The sequence below is a fragment of the Tachyglossus aculeatus genome, chromosome 11, assembly GCF_015852505.1.
Source record: "Tachyglossus aculeatus isolate mTacAcu1 chromosome 11, mTacAcu1.pri, whole genome shotgun sequence".
Taxonomy (NCBI): Eukaryota; Metazoa; Chordata; class Mammalia; order Monotremata; family Tachyglossidae; genus Tachyglossus; species Tachyglossus aculeatus.
In genome coordinates, this window is record NC_052076.1 from 63,329,375 (window position 1) to 63,349,133 (window position 19,759).

The following is a 19,759-nucleotide window of genomic DNA, read 5'->3' on the forward strand; positions in this document are numbered from 1 at the left end:
AAGAAATCTAGTAGAGAGAGTCTGGGAATCAGGAGACCTGGGTTCTAGCCACAGTTCAGCCACTGCCCCATGGTGTAACCTTCCGCAAGTAGCTTAACCACTCTATGCCTCAGTTTCCTGCCTTTTCCTATCTCACATGAATGTCATCAGGACAAGATAACTGATGTGAAAATGCATGGGGAAATACAATTCTATTATAAATTCACAGTGCAAGATTTAAGGTCTGGCAAGCTTCTTCTATGCTAACCCATCGTTGTTTGGATAGAACTGACAAAAAGGGAAGAAGAAAACAAGCATGATGATGCTGATCCATACAGAATACTGGTTTTGGACCAGAGGAGCCTAAATATAAAATCTGATGGTTGCCTAAAAGTTAGCCAAATGCCTCCAGGTGTGCTTACCAGAAAAAGTTTAAGAATAACTGATAAATGGCTCTGAATCCTGCGAGAGTCAACTGATTTCAGTTCATAATCTGGTTTCTGAACTCTCCCAAGTGCTTAGTACAGTGCTCTGCTACACAATACTCAGTAAGTATTCCTGAATAAATATGGACCTTTCTAAACTGATGTGAAAACGAAACCTCAATCAAATCTTTTATAGCCGTAAGCTATCATTATTGCTTGTAATACTGTCATGACTTGACACAGTACAGTCAGTCTGCCGATAACACGGAAGTTAGGTTCATGAAGAACCCCTTCATATGTTCAGTGTGTTGATATAACACGTTGTTATATCCATGCTCTGACCAAAGCCACACAAATGCCCACAACTGTTCCTTCCAATAGGCACATGTTATTGGAAAATTGACTGCGCCTTTAATCTGAACATTTCCAGATATTCTGCAAATATCTCAAGCATCCCTGCTCTGTGGGCCAAGGATCAATAACCTCATTTTGTATGCAGAGAAACTAGGGTATAGAGTCACGAAATGATACAAAAAAACGGTACATAGGGTCGACTAGCGAATCAGCCTTTAAATTGTAACTAAAATCCAGGTCTTGACTCCCAGGGCCACGCTTTGCCTGCCTCAATGCTCTGTCTCCTCTTTGCTTTCAAAGCTGGTCAAATGCATCTGGAGAATCTTCCTGGCAAAGCTACATTTTGGAAAATTAGAGTGGCAAAGTTGCCACTCTAGGGAACTTTGTAGGGAATATCATAAATGGATTATAAGCATTACAGATTGATAAAAGCAAAGTTCTACCTCTGTAAAGTACCAAAAAATGTACTTTTAAAAGAAAAGCTTTACCCTTTTCTATCCACAGATGATGAAACCCAGTAAACTACTTATATGTTCATCACATTTATCTATTTTGTATTTTTCCCCCTAGAGCTCAGCTGCTTATGCACAAAATACTGGCCAAAGAAATATTTTGGAGATACCCTAAGTCCAGCTCAAGTAGAAAAGGGAAATATTATAGTTTCCATTCTGTTTCAGGAAATCTACTGTAGAGACAGACACTTCCTATAAAAAATGTCACATTCAGAAGCAGAGGTCTCAATTATGGAACTCATATCCAGAAAGCAAAACCAAAAATCTCCCTTTAATCAATTTGAAATGCTCCAGGTCACATATATTCAGTTGAAAACCCATCGGTAAGAATTCTGATCTGAACAAATCTGTGGAAACACTTGAGGACAGTTTGTCTGAGGGGCCCACCTATTTTTTGCTCATCATCTGGGTACCTTCCTCCCGATGCTCTCAAAATGCTATCACTCTGAACCTGCTTAAAACTAAAATAAAATTTAAAGAAACCTCAAGGGGAGAGAAAAAAGCTCCAAATGGGGTCACTGAGCAGATAGGCTCTCCTTATTGTTACAAACTAGGTGGGTTGGGAGTCAAGCAGCGTTTCTGACAAAGCAGGGAATTACAGCTTGAAGATCCCTTCTTTTAAAAGTTGCATTAGTCAGTGAGTTGGGCTGTCCAGTGAAAGAGGAGTGATAGCCAAATAGCCGTTCAAATAATAATTCACTCCAGGATAGCTCAGCTCCTGGGGCATACCACACGGATAGGACACCAACTCAACTTATGTAGGTAAATAGGAAAAGCCCTTTCCATACGGAGGTGCAATCAACTCCAGCGATTTTATTTCATTGTTTATTTACCTATGGTTAATGTATTCTGGTTATTGGAAAGACTGTGAAATGTTTTTCCAATTTACTTTTCATGCAGAACTTTGCTGGAAATTGTTTCTTTAACCACCCAAAATAGCAGGTGATGGGGATGGCATTATTCAGAATCTTTTTCTGGGATCCTTTAATGCGGAAGTGAACGTTCTTGTTCAGGTTTTAAAAGACTGTGTTTCCTGTCTATTTCGTGGCTGGTATTTAGAAATTATTTATTTGGAGATAAAAGTGTAGTGGGTTTAATGTTTTCAGATTTGGTTGGAAATATTAAAAAGACCATACCCATTCCTTTCAAACATGATCCAGGGTAGAAGACGTCCTAAATTTCATGAAGAATGTTTCAGTCCTAAATCATGTTTATTTCATTTTGCCATTAAGAACTTTACCCATAATGCAAAACACTTCAACAGCCTAAGAAATTTTTGCTAATCCATAGAAGGGACTCCTCTTAGCAATAGTAGGGTAAATTAATAAAGCCAGCGCTTCCTTTTCTGAGTCCTGTCGATCATAGACTTCTATTAGTCTCCAAATGTCTTTAATCCCGCCTTCTCTACCAACCCGGAAAAACAAAAAAAAAAAGAAAAAAGCACACATAAGTCTGTGTCAGACAAGACAACCTTGAGCGGTAAAGCTCAATACTGGTCCCCTGAGAAAAGCTGTCACAAAATATTGCGAAAAAAAATCATAAACATGATGTCTCAAAATCTCCTATCTTCTTCTTAAATGTAAACTGACAAAAACAGACCTTGTCGCAAAGAGCCAATTCTACATCGCATGAGTAGGTGACATAAGGAATTCTGGGACCAACTCTGAATTTCTAAAAGAAGAATGAAGATTTTAACCCTAGTTGCAAAATCCTGGCCCAAAAAGTTTGGCTTTAGGGTTAAAAAGCCTCACAAGGAAGAAAATGTGATAGGAAGTCAGTTTCAACAAACCACTTAGCATTTTTCAAACATCCTCTGCCAACAAAACAACCCTTCCTCCTCCCTCACCCCCCCACACCCCGAAAAAAAAGACCAAAATAGGATAAATAAAGATGCATGAAGCCTACTGTTAAGGACAAAGTATTCTCTTATTAACTGGCTAATTTCTAGGAAACAAATATGGTCAGACTTGTGCTTGCATAAATACCCACTTGGGTATTTTTGTTTCTTTTAATGAGTAAATTTGAAAACAAATTAACACTGTTATAAAAAAAAAAGTCATTCCCACAAACTACAGAAATTAGAAAGCTCCCCATAAAGCCAAAGTGTGGCATCTGATGCTTTTCATAAGCCAAGGAAGCGCAACTGCTGAAGCAATTCAGTGTTACCTGAACAGAAATAGGCATTTTTCTCTTTGGGAGACTTCTTCCACTTAGCCTTTTTTTATGTAATCTTTCTACTATTATAGAAAATATTAAATTGCTATTTTTCCGAAAGTTAAGTGTTTGGTTTTTAATGACTTCCACTTGCTTTTTTTCCCCTGTATCTGGATAGGTATTTGGAAAGCGTGGCAACTCTCGACTCAAGTTTACTTTGAGAACTGAAATGTCTAGGATAGAAAAAGGACACCCTTCACAAATATTAATTTTAACTGATGACCACTGCTATGGTCATCAAGAGTAAATTTTTATTGAATTCACACAAGCCTTGCAGATGTGTGCATCTGTGACAACAGAATCAAACTCTGAGTTAGTTATTCAGCTTACGCTAGAGAGGTTATCTAGAGACTGAAAAACAGCAAAAAGGAAAGGGAAGAGTGGAAATGGAAAGGTCTTGGATTAACTGGCAACTGAAAGCAACGTAGTCAGTGTACTGTGGTGTGTGAGGGACTTTAGCAGCATGGCTCAGTGGAAAGAGCATGGGCTTTGGAGTCAGTGGTCATGGGTTCAAATCCCAGCTCCGCCAATTGTCAGCTATGTGACTTTGGGCAAGTCACTTAACTTCTCTGTGCCTCAGTGACCTCATCTGTAAAATGGGGATTAAGACTGTGGGACAACCTGATCACCCTGTAACCACCCCTGCGCTTAGAAGAGTGCTCTGCACATAGTAAGCGCTTAATAAATACCATCATTATTATTATTATTATTTAAATAGGCTCCTATCATGCCTACCACTATTCACTTGGTGACTTTTTGCATCACCATGTTCTAGTTTCCTTTCTGAACAGGCCTCACCTACTGGTTGGGAGGAGTGATTTTAAAACCCTTGGTAAATTTAATGTCGACTAAATTAACTTTTATTTGGGCCAATTTGTAAAATACATAGTACAAAAAAGCACTTTTTAAAAACAAGTACCTTGTACATTCAAAACTACTAAAAGGTAATGAACATATAAACTAGGGAGAGATAACTAATGAAACATTGAGTACTTTTTACTCTAATGTGCATCATTACAGCTCAATTTATCAGGGTCCTTTCACTAACAACTGAAGTATCTTTAGTTTCCAGATCACTTTGGTTAAACCTATATTAACAATTACTCCTGAAATTAAGGAAGCAGCGTGGCTTAGTGGAAAGAGCAAGGGCTTGGGAGTCAGAGGTCGTGGGTTCTAATCCTGACTCCGCCACCTGTCAGCTGTGTGACTTTGGGCCAGTCACTTGACTTCTCTGTGCCTCAGTTACCTCATCTATAAAATGGAAATCAAGACTGTGAGCCACAAGTGGGATAACCTGAGAACCTTGGAACTATCCTAGCGTTCACATCAGTGCTTGGCACATAGTAAGTGCTTAAATGCCACCATCATCATCATCATTAGAAGTAAACAACAATGAAATGGAAACGTTGACCAAAGATGAAGTACCAGAGGAAATTACAGCCCACTTTCAATTGGTTTAGGGATGGGAGGGTTTCTGCATGAGGGCGGCATAAATAGATTCCATATAGTCTTATTTCCATCATAATTTTAACCTTCTCCCACACTAAACCTGAAACTGAGGCGGTTACCGAAAAAAATCCTCAAAATAAATCTGGAGTTTCAGTTCATCATTCCCTGGCCACCTTCCTGCGGACAGGCATAGAGAATGTGAAGTAATGGAGACGGAAAATTAAAGCATCAGTCTAAATTTGGTTAGAGTTAGGAAGGAGAGGTCCGTAACAGACTACGGATGGGGTAAAGCCAGAGAATGTCAGCTGGTGCATCATTCATTCATTCAATCAATCGTACTTATTGAACGCTTACTGCATGCAGAGCACTGTACTAAGCGCTTGGGAAGTACAAGTTGGCAACATATAGAGACAGTCCCTACCCAACAACGGGCTCACAGTCTAGAAGATCCACATCAACACCCAATAGGATGGGTGGCAAGGAGGAGTGAGACAAGGAGCTGTCATGGTGGGGGTGTGATGGGCCTTCGTCGGTAGACAAAAGACTGGATGAACCACTGATCTCACCAGATGGCTGCCTTCCTTACGACTTCACGAAACTGCTAATGAACAGCGACTGCCTAAAGGGACAGCAGAATGAGAAGCAAAGAGAATGGGTAATCCACTAACTGGATCAGCAGACACTGAATAAATGAGACGGACATACAATGGAATACTAGGTGGTTAATTCTGTCTGCATATTGCATGCCCAAGCCCACCCTTTGGAATATAATTTCTTACGTCCCGCGAGTCGAAAGTAGGGCTCCAAAGTGTTGTTCCCCTGTTATTCACTTCTAATATCCACAGGACTCTAGACTGTAAGCTCGTTGTGGGTGAGGAACGTGTTTGCTAACTCTGTTGCAGTGTTCTCTCCCACGCGCTTAGCACAGTGCTCTGCACACAAGTAAGCACTTAATACCATTGACTGATTGACTCGGGATGAATTTAGGTCAAAACAATTGGCATGAGGTTTTATTATAGTAAAGTAAGGACTGATGTTAAGAGGCACTGGTCAGAATAAATACTTTAAAATGTTGCCATTTGACTAATTTTACCTGTTGCGGGAGGAGACCCTGGAAACAAGGGAGTGCAGCCTGTCCATCCTCTGTCCAGATTTCTCCCCCTTTATTAACAGAGCTGCTATGTAAATAGGCATGCTTTGCCACTAATCGGCCATAAATAGTTTCTGGCTCTGGAAATATTACTAGCTGAGAGTCTATTATTATTCATAAGGAGCAAGACGAATAATTGAATTCCTTAAAAAGGCCCGGTCCAAGAAAAGAAATATACCTAAAACCTATGCATCACCCTTCCAAAAATTCCCATCAGATGGAACTTTAAAGCTCCTAGAATATTTGGATCCCAGAAAAATCCAAAAAGAAGAAGGAAAAAAAAACCAGTTACCAATGTCCTGGCATGTCTATGTTCTATTATGATTCTCAGTTGGACTTTTTAGTCTTTATTCTTTAATTTCTCTCTATGCAAATGGCAAACATTAACTTATCCTCAAACACTACAGGCAGGGCAGTTAATACAAATGCAATAAATAATTTAGGGTCAAAAGGATGGTGAGTGTTGGTTTTATTTACTAAGTGGCTTTCTACACAAGTAATAGGTTTTTTTGTCTTGATTATTGTTTGGAAATTTACCTTAACTTACCTTTTTTCCTAAACAGACAATATTCTTTCTAGCGGGCAAATCCAAGTGCACAAAATACCACCCGTGCCATCTTTCTAATTTGGACTCACCATTTTATTCTTTTAGAAAAGATGAAAGTCCATTCCCTCTCATATGAGAATTGAGTTTCGCCTGTAGCAACGTGATTTCACATTTTTTCAAGCTGATTTGACTGCAGATCAGATATGCACCTTTTTGATGTGCTCAAACTAGGCCTTATTTTGCCCACGTGCTTCTATACCAAATTATATCTTTACCCTAACTTACTCTTGGTTCACATCTCTAGAATCTGTGCACCAATGTTTTAAAATGGTTTTCTTGTCTATTCAAAAGCTAGAGTGCATACTTTTCTAATTTCTTCTCAAACAAAAGTTTGTGTTATATACAAATCATGTATTTTAAAATCTGGTCAGACAAAATAAGCTCTCGCTATTCCTCTAGTTCTTCAAAATAAATTATGGCGGCATCATGGGGAGATGAAAAGATTTCTTAAAATAAGAGCTCATCTAGCCATCCTATGGCATGGAAAAGGCATGTAAGGCTACCGCAAAATGTCCATTATATACATTTTGAGACTTTAACTGTAGCATCAATGGAGGCTACTCCAATTCTGTTTTTATTGAAAAATCAATGCAGAACTTGAACCCTTTCAAATAAAAGTAGAACTTATTCATTTTAGATTACGTTTGGTAAACCGATAGCCAAAATTTAATATGATGATGTGTACAGATTTTGCTGATTTTCTATACTCTTATCCACTGCTTGCAGCCTCTCTGCATTTAAACCAAAAACATTTGATATACACTAACTATAAATTATTTCCTCAGAGATCTCTCAGGCATGAAGAAAAATCCTCTTAAAATAAATTTAAAATATTATATGCTTGGTGGGGTATAACCAAAGGTTTAATCTCATCACTAAAAGGGCAGTTTACTCTGAGTTTGCAATAAGCCTGCAGACAATAATCAAGGCAGCTCCTGTTGTTCTCTCACTAAAATCTTGGTAAATATAGCATGGATACATAGCAATTTGATATCTGTACAATCAACTGCCATACCTCATAATAATTCGTAATATGGCATAAGCTTTCATTTGTCATTAAATTGGACATTTTCCTCAGAAGCATATGAAACTGTTATTTACCATGCATGTGCCCTATTAACTATAGCTTACCGCTTTAGAATAGCAGTGTGGTGTGTGTATGAAAATATATATATATGTATATATAGGCATACACACACACACACATTATATGTATATATAAAAAATGTAAACATAAAAAGTGCTGTCCAGAGAGCATGTTTTGAGGATTGGGCAATTTGCAGATTTTTCTAAAACTCTGAAAAAATGTTGCCCGTTAACCATATTTACATAATCGCTTAAACAAGTTTCAATTTTCCAACTCCACAAATTTAAGATGTCCTCCCAAAATAGATTATCTTTAAACATGTCAGGGTCAAAAATGGCTCAGTACCCTCTGTACCATACTATTTATGAAATTTCTTTCTTAAAAAAAAAAGAAGAGCAATTAAAAGAAAAGGAAGGCACTGTTCCAAAATATCTGAGTTGGATCAAGGATTTCTCAAAGTGAAAGCTTTTGAAAGGGGGAAAATATAATAATAAAAGGCATACATTCAAAAAGTATGCTATTGGAAAAATATGACTCAGAGAATTACAACTAATTGCTTTACTAAAACACAAGTAGGTTACTTCATCAGTATTTTAGTCATGGAATGAAACATTTTTCACTTACCAGTGCTGGATTTTTTCTTGGCAGCTACTGACCACCTGTCATTAAAACAGATAACTGCTCATGAAAAAAAACAAGGCTAAGCACACAGCTGCAATGTCAATGTCTCAGAAAACTAGAACAGTAGCTTTACAGATTTGGTTGCATCGCTATATACATTTTTATTTGTCAATGCAGAGGCATGTGAATGTTCGTTTTTAAACAGCACACTTTATCATCAGACTCTAATGCAGACTGATAACTGCAGAACAAATTACAGCTTTCCGATTCATATTTTGGTACGATACCTGCACCATAACTATTAGGTGACACACGATATTAGATAACTAGAATTTTGTACAATCTACAGACCTGTTTTCAATGGTACATATTTTGTAGAATAAGCAAATGCTATAAATTACAAGATATAAATGCAGCATCCATTCTTCCTTGCTAAAAAAGAAATGACAGGCCTGAAAATGTTTCACTCCGTCAGTACATCACCAAATGTTTTCACCAATAATTTTTATTCTCAAACATTACAGATGAAGTCTGCAAAGCTTTTCTGTTACAATTTTGAGAAGAAAAACACTCAGGATAAAGAGATGCTCTGAACAGCTCACTTTTTCATGAATTCTCAACACTACAGATCCCCAGAAAATGGAAAAACTCAGCCCAGAACACATTTTTAAAAGATGGTATCGCTATTTAACAATGGCTAATCATTGTTTTTGGCCTTTGGCATTGGAATTTTGTGAAAAAATATGGATACTAGAAACAAACCAAAAAATATAATTTAGAAAATTTCCTTTTCACTTGGAATACAACTAATGTATGGATGAGACACCCATATGGCATTAAAGTATTTTTTAATTTCTTAATTCAAGACTTTCAAGCTGCATTTGCACATCATTTTCTTTTAATATTACACTTTAAAATTTAAAACTAGTCTTGTCCTAAAAGCATGATTTACCCATTGTACAGATGAGAAAACTAGTTCACAAATAAGCTAACTGGTTTACCCAGAATCATACGGTTCAGCAGTAATAGCACTGGGTTGAAAACCCACAACCTGAATTCTATTTTACTGATGACCCACATTCCATCACACATGTCCATTATACCTCCCGAAACCACGCTGATTAAAAGAAAATCCTGCCACACTACATTCCTATGCTACGATAAACTCCTAAAATAAATGTCCCCCATGCTATCTTTCGAAATTGGCAATCCTTTATAAAAAAAAATACATGCCATAAACAGAAACCTAACCATACTACATATTAATAAAGCATAAAAGTCAGTTTTAGAATGACACTTTCCCAGTAAACTATCAAGCATGTAATAACAGTGACACTATATAAGAGTACCAACTTTACATGTGGAAGAGGCAGGGTTTTTTTGTTTGCTTAAAAAAAAAAACAAATCACAGCAATCCATTTCATTGTTGCAGATTTGGCAATGATTATGAAAGGCAAACCAAACTAAAAGTTGAAAATCAAAATATTTGAAAAAATCCTTTTAAACGAACCCACTTAATTGCCCCATTAAAAGACAAGGCCCCCCAAAAGACCAATGCATTCCATTCTCAACTCATGTTTTTCCATGCATGAAGTAAGCTAAAAGCACAAAAAGAAAAGCCCTGCAAACCATAAGAGCAGCATGTTCATTAACCTCTACATGATAATCCTTTCGTAGCCGCATATTAACTAGTTACATATTCATAATCATTTTACATTATTTAAAGGGCCTTCTATGAAATTTTCTAGGCTATATCCATTAGCTACAATGTTAAAGGTTAGAGAAGATAGTCTACTTAATGTTTCTAGGAAGCTTTTTAATTAGTAAATATGTAAATTAAGCCCCTATGCTCTTTATATTTAAAAAAATAAGCCAACAGTAGGCTAGTATATGCTCTTCTATCACCCCACATTCTCTGCTACCTCTGCCTTCCCCCACCCCCAAAAAAGGCACGGACACTCAATTTTTATTTCATTTTCCTTCTCTGAGATAATATCCCCTGGAAGGGATACCGAAGACTGGAACCAGAAAGAAGTCTTCTGGTGGACTGCAGGACAAATGCATACCACTAAAATATGTCCTGATTTACATTTAAAATGTAAGCAGAGACCAGGTATTTACCAAATCAAGCCTCTTGGTTGGGCATTAAATGTAAGCTTCAGTGGAACAGGTCACATTTTTGAGAGTGGAGGTAATCTAGAAGAGGCAAACTCAAAAAGGGGATAGGAGGGATAATCTGAGTCTTTTGACAGCATTCTCACAGCTCGATAAATGAAAGGAAGCAATGGTGTTCTTCTGCAATTTGTTAACTCGGATGCCAAAATAAATAAAATCAGGGGAAGCACCCAATGCAAACTTGCACTGCCTAACTGGGCAAATAACGACTATTTTTAAAACCTCAAGATACTTTGGAAATAAAAATGCTAACTCATTTAAATGTACATTTAAATACAGGAAGAATCTGGAAAGTCAAGTAGTCAGTTCTCCTATAATGGGGAGGTTAGGTTCTTGAAAAAGCCTCACATTAAGGAAAACTTGCATCAAACAGCTATGTCTTTATTGATTTCACGTGCATGTGCCCAACCTTCGCTTCCAATAGTATCTCATCACGTTCTGTTCAGACATATGTGTAATTGTCAGATGAACAATCCCTTATTCCTATCCAAAACGCTAGAAAACTTACTGCAACATTTTCTATTTGTTAAGAGACACAAGTGAAAATGTGTTACACACACATACTTCCCTCCCCCTCCCACCCCTGGCACCCCAAAATCTGGTCCTATGAGAAGGGTTCAAAAAACATACTGGTTAAAATGACTGGCCAAATCAGACTTCGAATATGTACATAAATTTCCTTTTCCTTGCACTAAAAACAAGTTTATTTTACCACTTGAAAGTTAATGGATTTTCAAATATTTCAAAAACATTAAAAATTGACAATCTGCTTTTTGAGATAAATTCCAAGTATTTTAAGATCAAAATATGTAGCTACCATGAAAGAGAACGTCTCATCGATATAAAAGAAAACTATAGGCCCGATTCTGAGCATCTGAAGTTACTCCTGGTAATCACTTATTGAATTTTGGGGGAAACAGTAACTCTTCCAGACAGCAAAGAACTTGAGGGCATATTTTCAAATGAGGGTTCAGAGGATCGGAAAGGGTTTGGCTGTTAGGAAAAGGACGATGGTGACTGCCTGAATAGCTACTTACCCTGGGCACACGCTGTGACCATGCCCCTGCCCAACTTGAAAACTGAATCTCTGACAATCTTCTATTTTAAAAGTCACTAATAATTCAATTCAATCGTATTTATTGAGCGCTTACTGTGTGCAGAGCACTGTACTAAGCGCTTGGGAAGTACAAGTTGGCAACATATAGAGACGGTCCCTACCCAACAGTGGGCTCACAGTCTAGAAGACTAATAATAATCTAATAACAATGACACTAATCACACTAATAATAATCATTGTGATATCTGTTCAGTGCTTACTATGTGCCAAGCACTCTACTAAGCGCTGGGATACGTTCAAGATATTCAGGTTGAATAGAGTCCCTGTCCCATATGAAGCTCACAGTCTAAGTGGGATTTAATCCCTATTTTAAAGATGGATCAAGTGACACACCCAAGGTCACACAAAAGATATGCAGCAGAACCAGGATGCAACCCTAAGTCCTTCCAACTCCCCGTGTGGTCTTCTTTCCACTAGCCACGCTGCTTCACCAGAAACCGTTTATTTAAAAATCTATTGGAAGTATATGAGAACCTCTATTTCAATATGTCTTACTGTAGTCTTAGGTAAAGCAAAAATCTAAAACAGGTGGAAAGTACTAATTTATGTGAAATATTATAAGCAACATGCCCTAATGGGAAAAGCACAGACTTGGGAGTCAGAGAACCTGCATCCTAATCTCAGCTCAGCCGCATAACTGTTGTGCAACCTTGGGGCAATGCACTTAACTACTCTGTGCCTCAGTTTCCTCATTTGTAAGGTGAAGACTAAATCCTACTCCCTCCTACCTAGATTGTGACCCTTACGATACAGGACCTGTGTTCAGCCAAAATATCTTGTATCTACCCCAGTTCTAAGTACAGAGCTTGGTACATAGTAAGTGCTTAACAAATATTATAATTATTAATTACTATTCCTGTTATGCTCTGCTCAGATTCTGTTCTCCACAGCCACTAAAAATATTCTTACTTAATATCCTTAATAAACTTCTTGTAAAATATGAACTGTACTGAAAATATCAATGCTTACTGGCAAAATCCATACATTTATATGGTGTTAGTCCCTCCAGATAATGAGGTAGAAATGAATAAATGGTAATCACAGAAAAGCACAAATAGGATTGCCATTCCCCTCTTGACTGCAAGCCCATTATGGACAGGGTACATGTCTGCTAATTCTGTTGGACTGTTCTCTCCCTGGTGCTTAGTACAGTGCTCCGCACACAGTTAAGCGCTCATTAAGTACCACTAAGTGTTCCTCTTTGTAATCTATCACTGTTTGGTCGAACTTAAAATATTTTACAATGCAGTTTAAGAAATCAAAAAAAGGTAAATACAATACTTAGATGTCCCTAAATTGAGATCCGTTCAGAATGCAATATACAAAAGCCTAACCTATTTCCTTATATTCGTTTCAGCCGAACAGGCACACAGTAAATATCATTTTAAGTAATAAGACCATCAAGAAATTAACTTTTAAAAGGTAATCAAGATTACTTGGAGAGGAGGGCTATTTTGTTTTAAGATGAAGACCAAGAACTTTTCTCTCCTTTTCTCTTAGAAAGGAATGTTGCATAATTGAAACATCACATAATGTGCCAAGGGGAAAATAGGGGGTTTTGGTACTTTATTTCACTTTGTGCCATTAATTTTGGTAAAGAACCACAAGGGGGCATCAACCTATGAGACAATGAAATCAAAAACATGAGAACAACCCAGCTTGCAAAATGTTTTAAGTCAAAAGTCTCTGTCAAAAGGTTTCATCTGAAATTCTTTACTTCTAAAGAACTGACTTGAAAATACAAAATGTAAGCTTTTATATTGGTTTAATACCTGCATGAACTTCATTCTAAATTCATTTTAATATGTATTTTTTAGTTTTAACCTTGCTTTCAAAACTGCCCCCGTGAGAAGGAAACTAGGAGTAGCCCGCAGCCAATGGATCTAGAAGAATGCTTTGGTTTTTGCTTTTTATTTTCACTGCATGTAAGTGCTTACTATGTGCCACACGTTATACTAAGAGCTGGGGGCAGCTACAAGTTAATCAGATTGGTCACAGTCCCTGTCCCACACAGGGCTCACAATCTTCATCCCCATTTTACAGATAACCGAGGCACAGAGATTAAGTGACATGCCCAAGGTCACTTGACAAACAAGTGTCGGATCCAGGATTAGAATCCAGGTTCTCAACTCCCAGGCCTGAGTCTATTCTTCCCTTGACAGATCATGATATTTTTGGCACTGAAACTTCACTGGAAGACGATTTTCATTTAAGAGAAGTTTTGAATCCAGCTGTTTTACAAATAATTTTCTGAGATTGCATTTTTAAAACACAAAAAAATTGATTACAATGAACTCCTATGTCTACCCACTGTGAAAAATCCAAAGATAGTTTCAACCTATTCAAGATGGTTCATTTTCTAAACAATCTTTTCACATGAGTTACCACCTTTGTAGAGCAGCAGCCAATTGGGCTCCTATACTCTCCATGCAAAGTAATAGATGTATCTCCAAATGAAGGATCAAAATGAATATCTGGGTCATCCTTTATTATACATATGGTCCATACAGACTCCTTACCTCCCTCTTTTTTCGGCAACTCTCTCCATTCTTTAATAAAGCACTGTCATAAAGGAAAAGCAGAGTGGACAAATGGATAGAAGACAGGCCCGGGAGTCAGAAGGACCTTGGTTCTAAATCCTGGCTCCACCATTTGTCTGCAGGGTGACCTCGGGAGAGCCAATTAACTTCTCCGGGCCTCAGTTAACTCATCTGTAAAATGGGGATTAAGACTGGGAGCCCTGTGTGGGATAGGGGTCTGTGTTCAACCTGATTATTTTGCATCTATCCTAGTACTTAGAGCAGACTTGGCACCTAGAAAGCGGACAACAAATGTAAGAATGAAAGGAAACGGTACACCATAGAGCCATAGAGTCCACCCCTCCAAGGTCAATGGACTGTTTTCTTGCTGGGTTCCACACTAGAAATCTAAAGTATTTAGTAAGGCAGTCCTCAACTTAAAAAGTCTGAGTTACAAATAGCAATTATGTTTCTAAATGTACACTGCTTCTCCCTTTGGACACATTGGATTAAACTCTAAGGGCGTGGAGGGTGCTTGCGGGGCAATGGGGAAGCCATGGGTTGACATCCACTTTACTTCAAATCAAGGAGGAAACAGTGTGGCCTAAATGGAAAGAGACTAGGCACGCGAGTCGGAAGACCTGGGTTCTAATCCCCGCTCTGCCACTGGCCGGCTGTGTGGCCAAGATCAATCACTCCCCTCTTTTGTGCCTCAGGTTCCTTATCTGTCACATGGGGATTAAATCTTACGCCCTCCAAATTATAATGTGAGCCCCACGGGGGATAAGGACCATACTGTGTCTGACCTGACTTATTTGTATCCATCCCGCTCGACACATAAGTGCTTAACAAAAGCCATTAAAGAGTCGGTCGGCTTTCCGATTGTAGGTGATCTCTGTGGCTACAGCTAATGCAGCTGTAGTTTGGTATTGATTACTGGCATTTATTGGGCGCTATGTTGCCAGGAGACTAAGCACTGATCTATCATCGACTGAACACATAATCCTCTGTCATTTTGGTAAAAATAGGGTATCCAACCGTAGTTCAAGCACCGAGCCCCCATCCAGCACTTAGAACAGTGCTTTGCACATAGTAAGTGCTTAATAAATGCCATTATTATTATTAGGAACATTGGTTCAGTTTTAATAATAATAATAATAATTATGGTACTTGTTAAGTGCTTACTATGTGCTATGCGCTGGGGTACATACAAGCAAATCGGGTTGGACGGTCCCTGTCCCACATGGGGCTTACACTCTTATCCCCATTTCACAGATGAGGTAACTGATGCACAGAGAAGTTAAGTGACTTGCCCAAGGTCACACAGCATGGCTTAGTGGATAGAGCACAGGCCTGGGGGTCAGAAAGCCACGGGTTCTAATCCCGGCTCTGCCATTTGTCTTCTATGTGATCTTGGGCAAGTCACTTCACTCCTCTGCACCTCAATTACCTCATCCATAAAGGGGGGTTTGAATCTGTGAGCCCCACATGGGACAGGGACTTGCTTGTATCCACCCCAGCGCTTTTACGGTGCCTGGAACATTATAAGCACTTAATTACCATAACTATTGTAATGGCAGACCAGTGGCTAGAGCCGGGGTTAGAACCAGGATTTTGGCCTCAAGAACTGTGTCCTAAAAGAGAGGACTGCCTGTTTCTGTGCCTCATCCCACCCCAGTAGTAGCAGTAGTAGTAGTAGTAGTAGTAGTAGCAGAAGCCGCCCCCGCAACCCACTGAAGGCCGGAGCCTTCAACAAGTCTCCTTACCTGCTCCGACTCAAAATTCCGATGTACGGAGAAAGGTCCAGAGGCCTGAAGGTGCAGAACCTTTGCAGATCTCTAGGCCCTTCGGAGATGTGGAAGGGCATTTAAATACTTGAAGAGTGGCCGGCAGAGATGCTTTCATTCACTCAGTGGAGCGCCCACCAACCTGAACCGTCATTCAGACCCTAGCCGCCCAACCTGACCCACCACACTGTTGCAAGGGCCCACGGGTAAAGGCAGAGATACTTTCCTGTAAGATCTCTGTGCAGAGATTTGCACAGCCCTGGGCCAGCCCTTACATCCTGACTCCTAAAGGGCAGAGAGCTGAGCTAATAGAAAAGCCGGTCAAGTTCAAGCAGGCTCCAGCATCCCATTAATATCGAACATAAAATCCCTACTATCAAATTAGATCACAGGTATCTTCGGGATGGCGGTGAATCCTTTCGGGGACGTGTAATCATTCCATCGAGAGCATTTACTGAGCATCTACTGTTTGCAGAGCATGGTGTTATGCTAAAAGGGTACATAATAATAATAACAGCAGCATTTACTAAGCACTTACTATGTGCAAAGCACTGTTCTAAGCGCTGGGGAGGCTACAAAGCGATCAGGTTGTTCCACGGAGGACTCACAGTCAATCCCCATTTTACAGATGAGGTAACAGGCACAGAGAAGTGAAGTGACTTGCCCAGTCACACAGCTGACAATTGGCGGAGCTGGGATTTGAACCCATGACCACTGACTCTTCCGCCCTCAAGGAGCTTACAGTATCTGGCGGGGGAGACAGACAGTTAAATAAAGTAGTCCAGCCAAGCATCAATCACTTGAAAGGGAGTGAAGGCTTGCAGGGGGGAGGGGAGAGGCAGGTGTGATTGTCTATCCTATTTATTTTATTAGTATGTTTGGTTTTGTTCTCTGTCTCCCCCTTTTAGACTGTGAGCCCACTGTTGGGTAGGGACTGTCTCTATATGTTGCCAATTTGTACTTCCCAAGAGCTTAGTACAGTGCTCTGCACATAGTAAGCGCTCAGTAAATACGATTGATGATGATGATGATGATGATAACCTGATGGATTGCTGAACTGCCATTCTTAGGACTGAAATTTGACTAACGGAGCAGAGAATAAAGAGACTATCTGCGCTTTAAAAATTGAATCTGCCTCAGAAGTGAAAGGAAAGGATATGTGGGTGCTGTGAAATGTTTTCAAGGAATTAGTGTACCCTAAATTTACTACCCAGAAAATGACGTGGGTAGAGGAAGCCAGAACAATACTGCCTGGGGCAGACACAGTCCACAGTCCCCAGGGTTGGCTCAGGAGGGGTTAAAGAGGCTACCAAGTTTGGCCTGACTTGGCCCCCTCCTGCCCCCTTTAGTGACCTCTCACCTTTCACAAGGTCAGGTAGTCCTAGCAACCTTCCGGTTATCACAACACATCATCATCAATCGTATTTATTGAGCGCTTACTATGTGCAGAGCACTGTACTAAGCGCTTGGGAAGTACAAATTGGCAACATATAGAGACAGTCCCTACCCAACAGTGGGCTCACAGTCTAAAAGGAGTGAAAAGGAAATGTGAAAAGGAGTGAAGTTTCCCTTTCAGACTTGATAAGGTTTAGGCTGGAAGCTGACATCAGGATCCTAGGCAGCTTGTGAGAACACAATGTGTGCAAAATGCTCTGAACCACTTGGGGAAAAAGAAAGGTACAAAATTCAAAGTTCTCTTACTATATATATTCATTTTGGGAACAGAGAATACTCATAAGCTGCTTGAAAATGATGTGGAAAACATAGTAGTTCAAGAAAGAACTTCAAAAATACTAACAAATAGGAGATAACTGAGAAATAAGGTAGTCCTGGATTCATTAACTCACTAAGTGAAAAGGGCATTCCAGTTTCTTAATGCAATTTCTTTTCAGTTAATGAGCAATTTTTATACTCTTTAAGCAGGGGAAAGATTGGGGGAGTAGATGATCCAATGGTGTTAGCTTATCTGGTATTAATAAAGGAATAGTACCTTAATGGGATTGGAGAATCTCATGTTTAAATCTTTCAAAGCCTGCCAGTCAAAATTTGGATTTTTTCAACATCAGTAAAAATGTTTCAAAAGAAAAAACAATAAAGAGCATTTCAGCTCCACCACACAATTTACTTAGCTTTATCCAAATCATGTACAAAAAAAAAAACAAAAAACCGAACAATCTTCTCTAGTGAGAAGATGACTGGGCAGCACAGCCCATAATGCAGTTAATGGCATATACAACTTCCACATTTTTTCTAAAAAAAACTGTACTCTCATTCCATATTTTATGCTAGCATGTGTTCAGAAAGTATTTTACAACCACAAGTATTTCACCTAAGGAGTATTTTGGAAACACTTGGGTACTCAGCACTTAGAACAGTGCTTGGCACATAGTAAGCACTTAACAAATACCATCATTATCATTACTAAAATCTTGGAACTGTATTTTCATTTGGGGAGGGCAAATTCTCCTCACTGCCTGGGGCAAAGAAGGCAGGAGGCAAACTTCAGTGTGTTAAAAATTAAAAACAATTTCAACAGAGTCACAAAAAAAGCCAAGAAATCTATAAGAGGGCAAGTGTATGTTAAACTTAAAAAAAATTAGAAATTTAAGGATACCGGTACATGAGGGAACTAGGAATGAGAGAACAAGCCTTTTCAATAGGTGAAACATTAAGATCCCAGCCAAAAGTTCTCTAAATTATTTCAAACCATCAATTCACATGAAAGATTTCCTTCACAGCTCTGTGCTTTAAGTCCCAGGATCCTCCTTATCGATTTTCATGGTAAGGAAACAACTTGGAGAGGTACGATGGCTTATTATTACAAAGACATACCTCCGGGCTGTGCTGCGAAAATTAAAAATAGAGCCAAGCTCACTGGTGTCCAGTAAACTCATTGTGGATCTGTTGCACCTGTGACCTCAGGCCACTAAACTCACCTTCACAGTATGTTTCAAATTAATCAGAGCAGCTGAGAAGAAAACAAATCACTTATGAGTCACTTAGCTTAACTTTTGTGTATGCCAAAATGGGTTTAAAAGGTGTTACAAAGTGGTTATGGGTGTGCCTGGCTCTCAGGAAACTTGCTGTGGGGGCTCATAATAATAATAATAATAATTATGGTATTTGTTAAGCGCTTACTATGTGCCAAGCACTGTTCTAAGCACTGGGCCTCCAGCGCTAACAGGAGGACCTAGAGATGGGTTTATCATGAGACGATTCTGGTATTAGGTGGCAGCGAGAAACTGCCCAAGCCGAATCATCTCCCCTGGGCTGAACAGCTAAATAATAATAATAATAATAATGGCATTTATTAAGTGCTTACTATGTGCAGAGCACTGTTCTAAGCGCTGGGGAATTTACAAGGTGATCAGGTTGTCCCCCGTGGGGCTCACAGTGTTAATCCCCATTTTACAGATGAGGTAACTGAGGCCCAGAGAAGTGACTTGCCCAAAGTCACACAGCTGACGAGTGGTGGAGCCGGGATTTGAACCCATGACCTCTGATTCCAAAGCCCGGGCTCTTTCCACTGAGCCACGCTGCTTCTCGAATAAAAAGGGACACAGTGCTCCAGAGACGCTACAACCTCTCTCCCCCTGGGCTCAGAGACCTCCTGCCAAAGAATTCATTCAGAATAAGGAATCAAAAATGGTTCTGCAACTGCTTCACAGTACTAGGAACCCCAAGACAAACCATGTTGCCGCTGTTGGGTAGGGACCGTCTCTATATGCTGCCGACCTGTAATTCCCAAGCGCTTACTACAGTG

General features: G+C 39.3%; 1 protein-coding gene across 2 annotated transcripts in view; it reads right to left on the reverse strand.

Annotated features, from left to right (window-relative positions):
* URI1 (URI1 prefoldin like chaperone) overlaps window positions 1-19,759 on the reverse strand; it is an 86,330-nt gene that overhangs the window by 39,429 nt on the left and 27,142 nt on the right. Inside the window, exon 2 of one of the 2 annotated variants that reach the window (XM_038754192.1) lies at window positions 8,402-8,436. The exons of the other annotated variant lie outside the window; for it this stretch is intronic. Within the exon in view, the coding sequence (XP_038610120.1) occupies window positions 8,402-8,436 (35 nt within the window). The remainder of the gene's footprint in view (window positions 1-8,401; window positions 8,437-19,759) is intronic. 2 annotated transcript variants of the gene reach the window in all.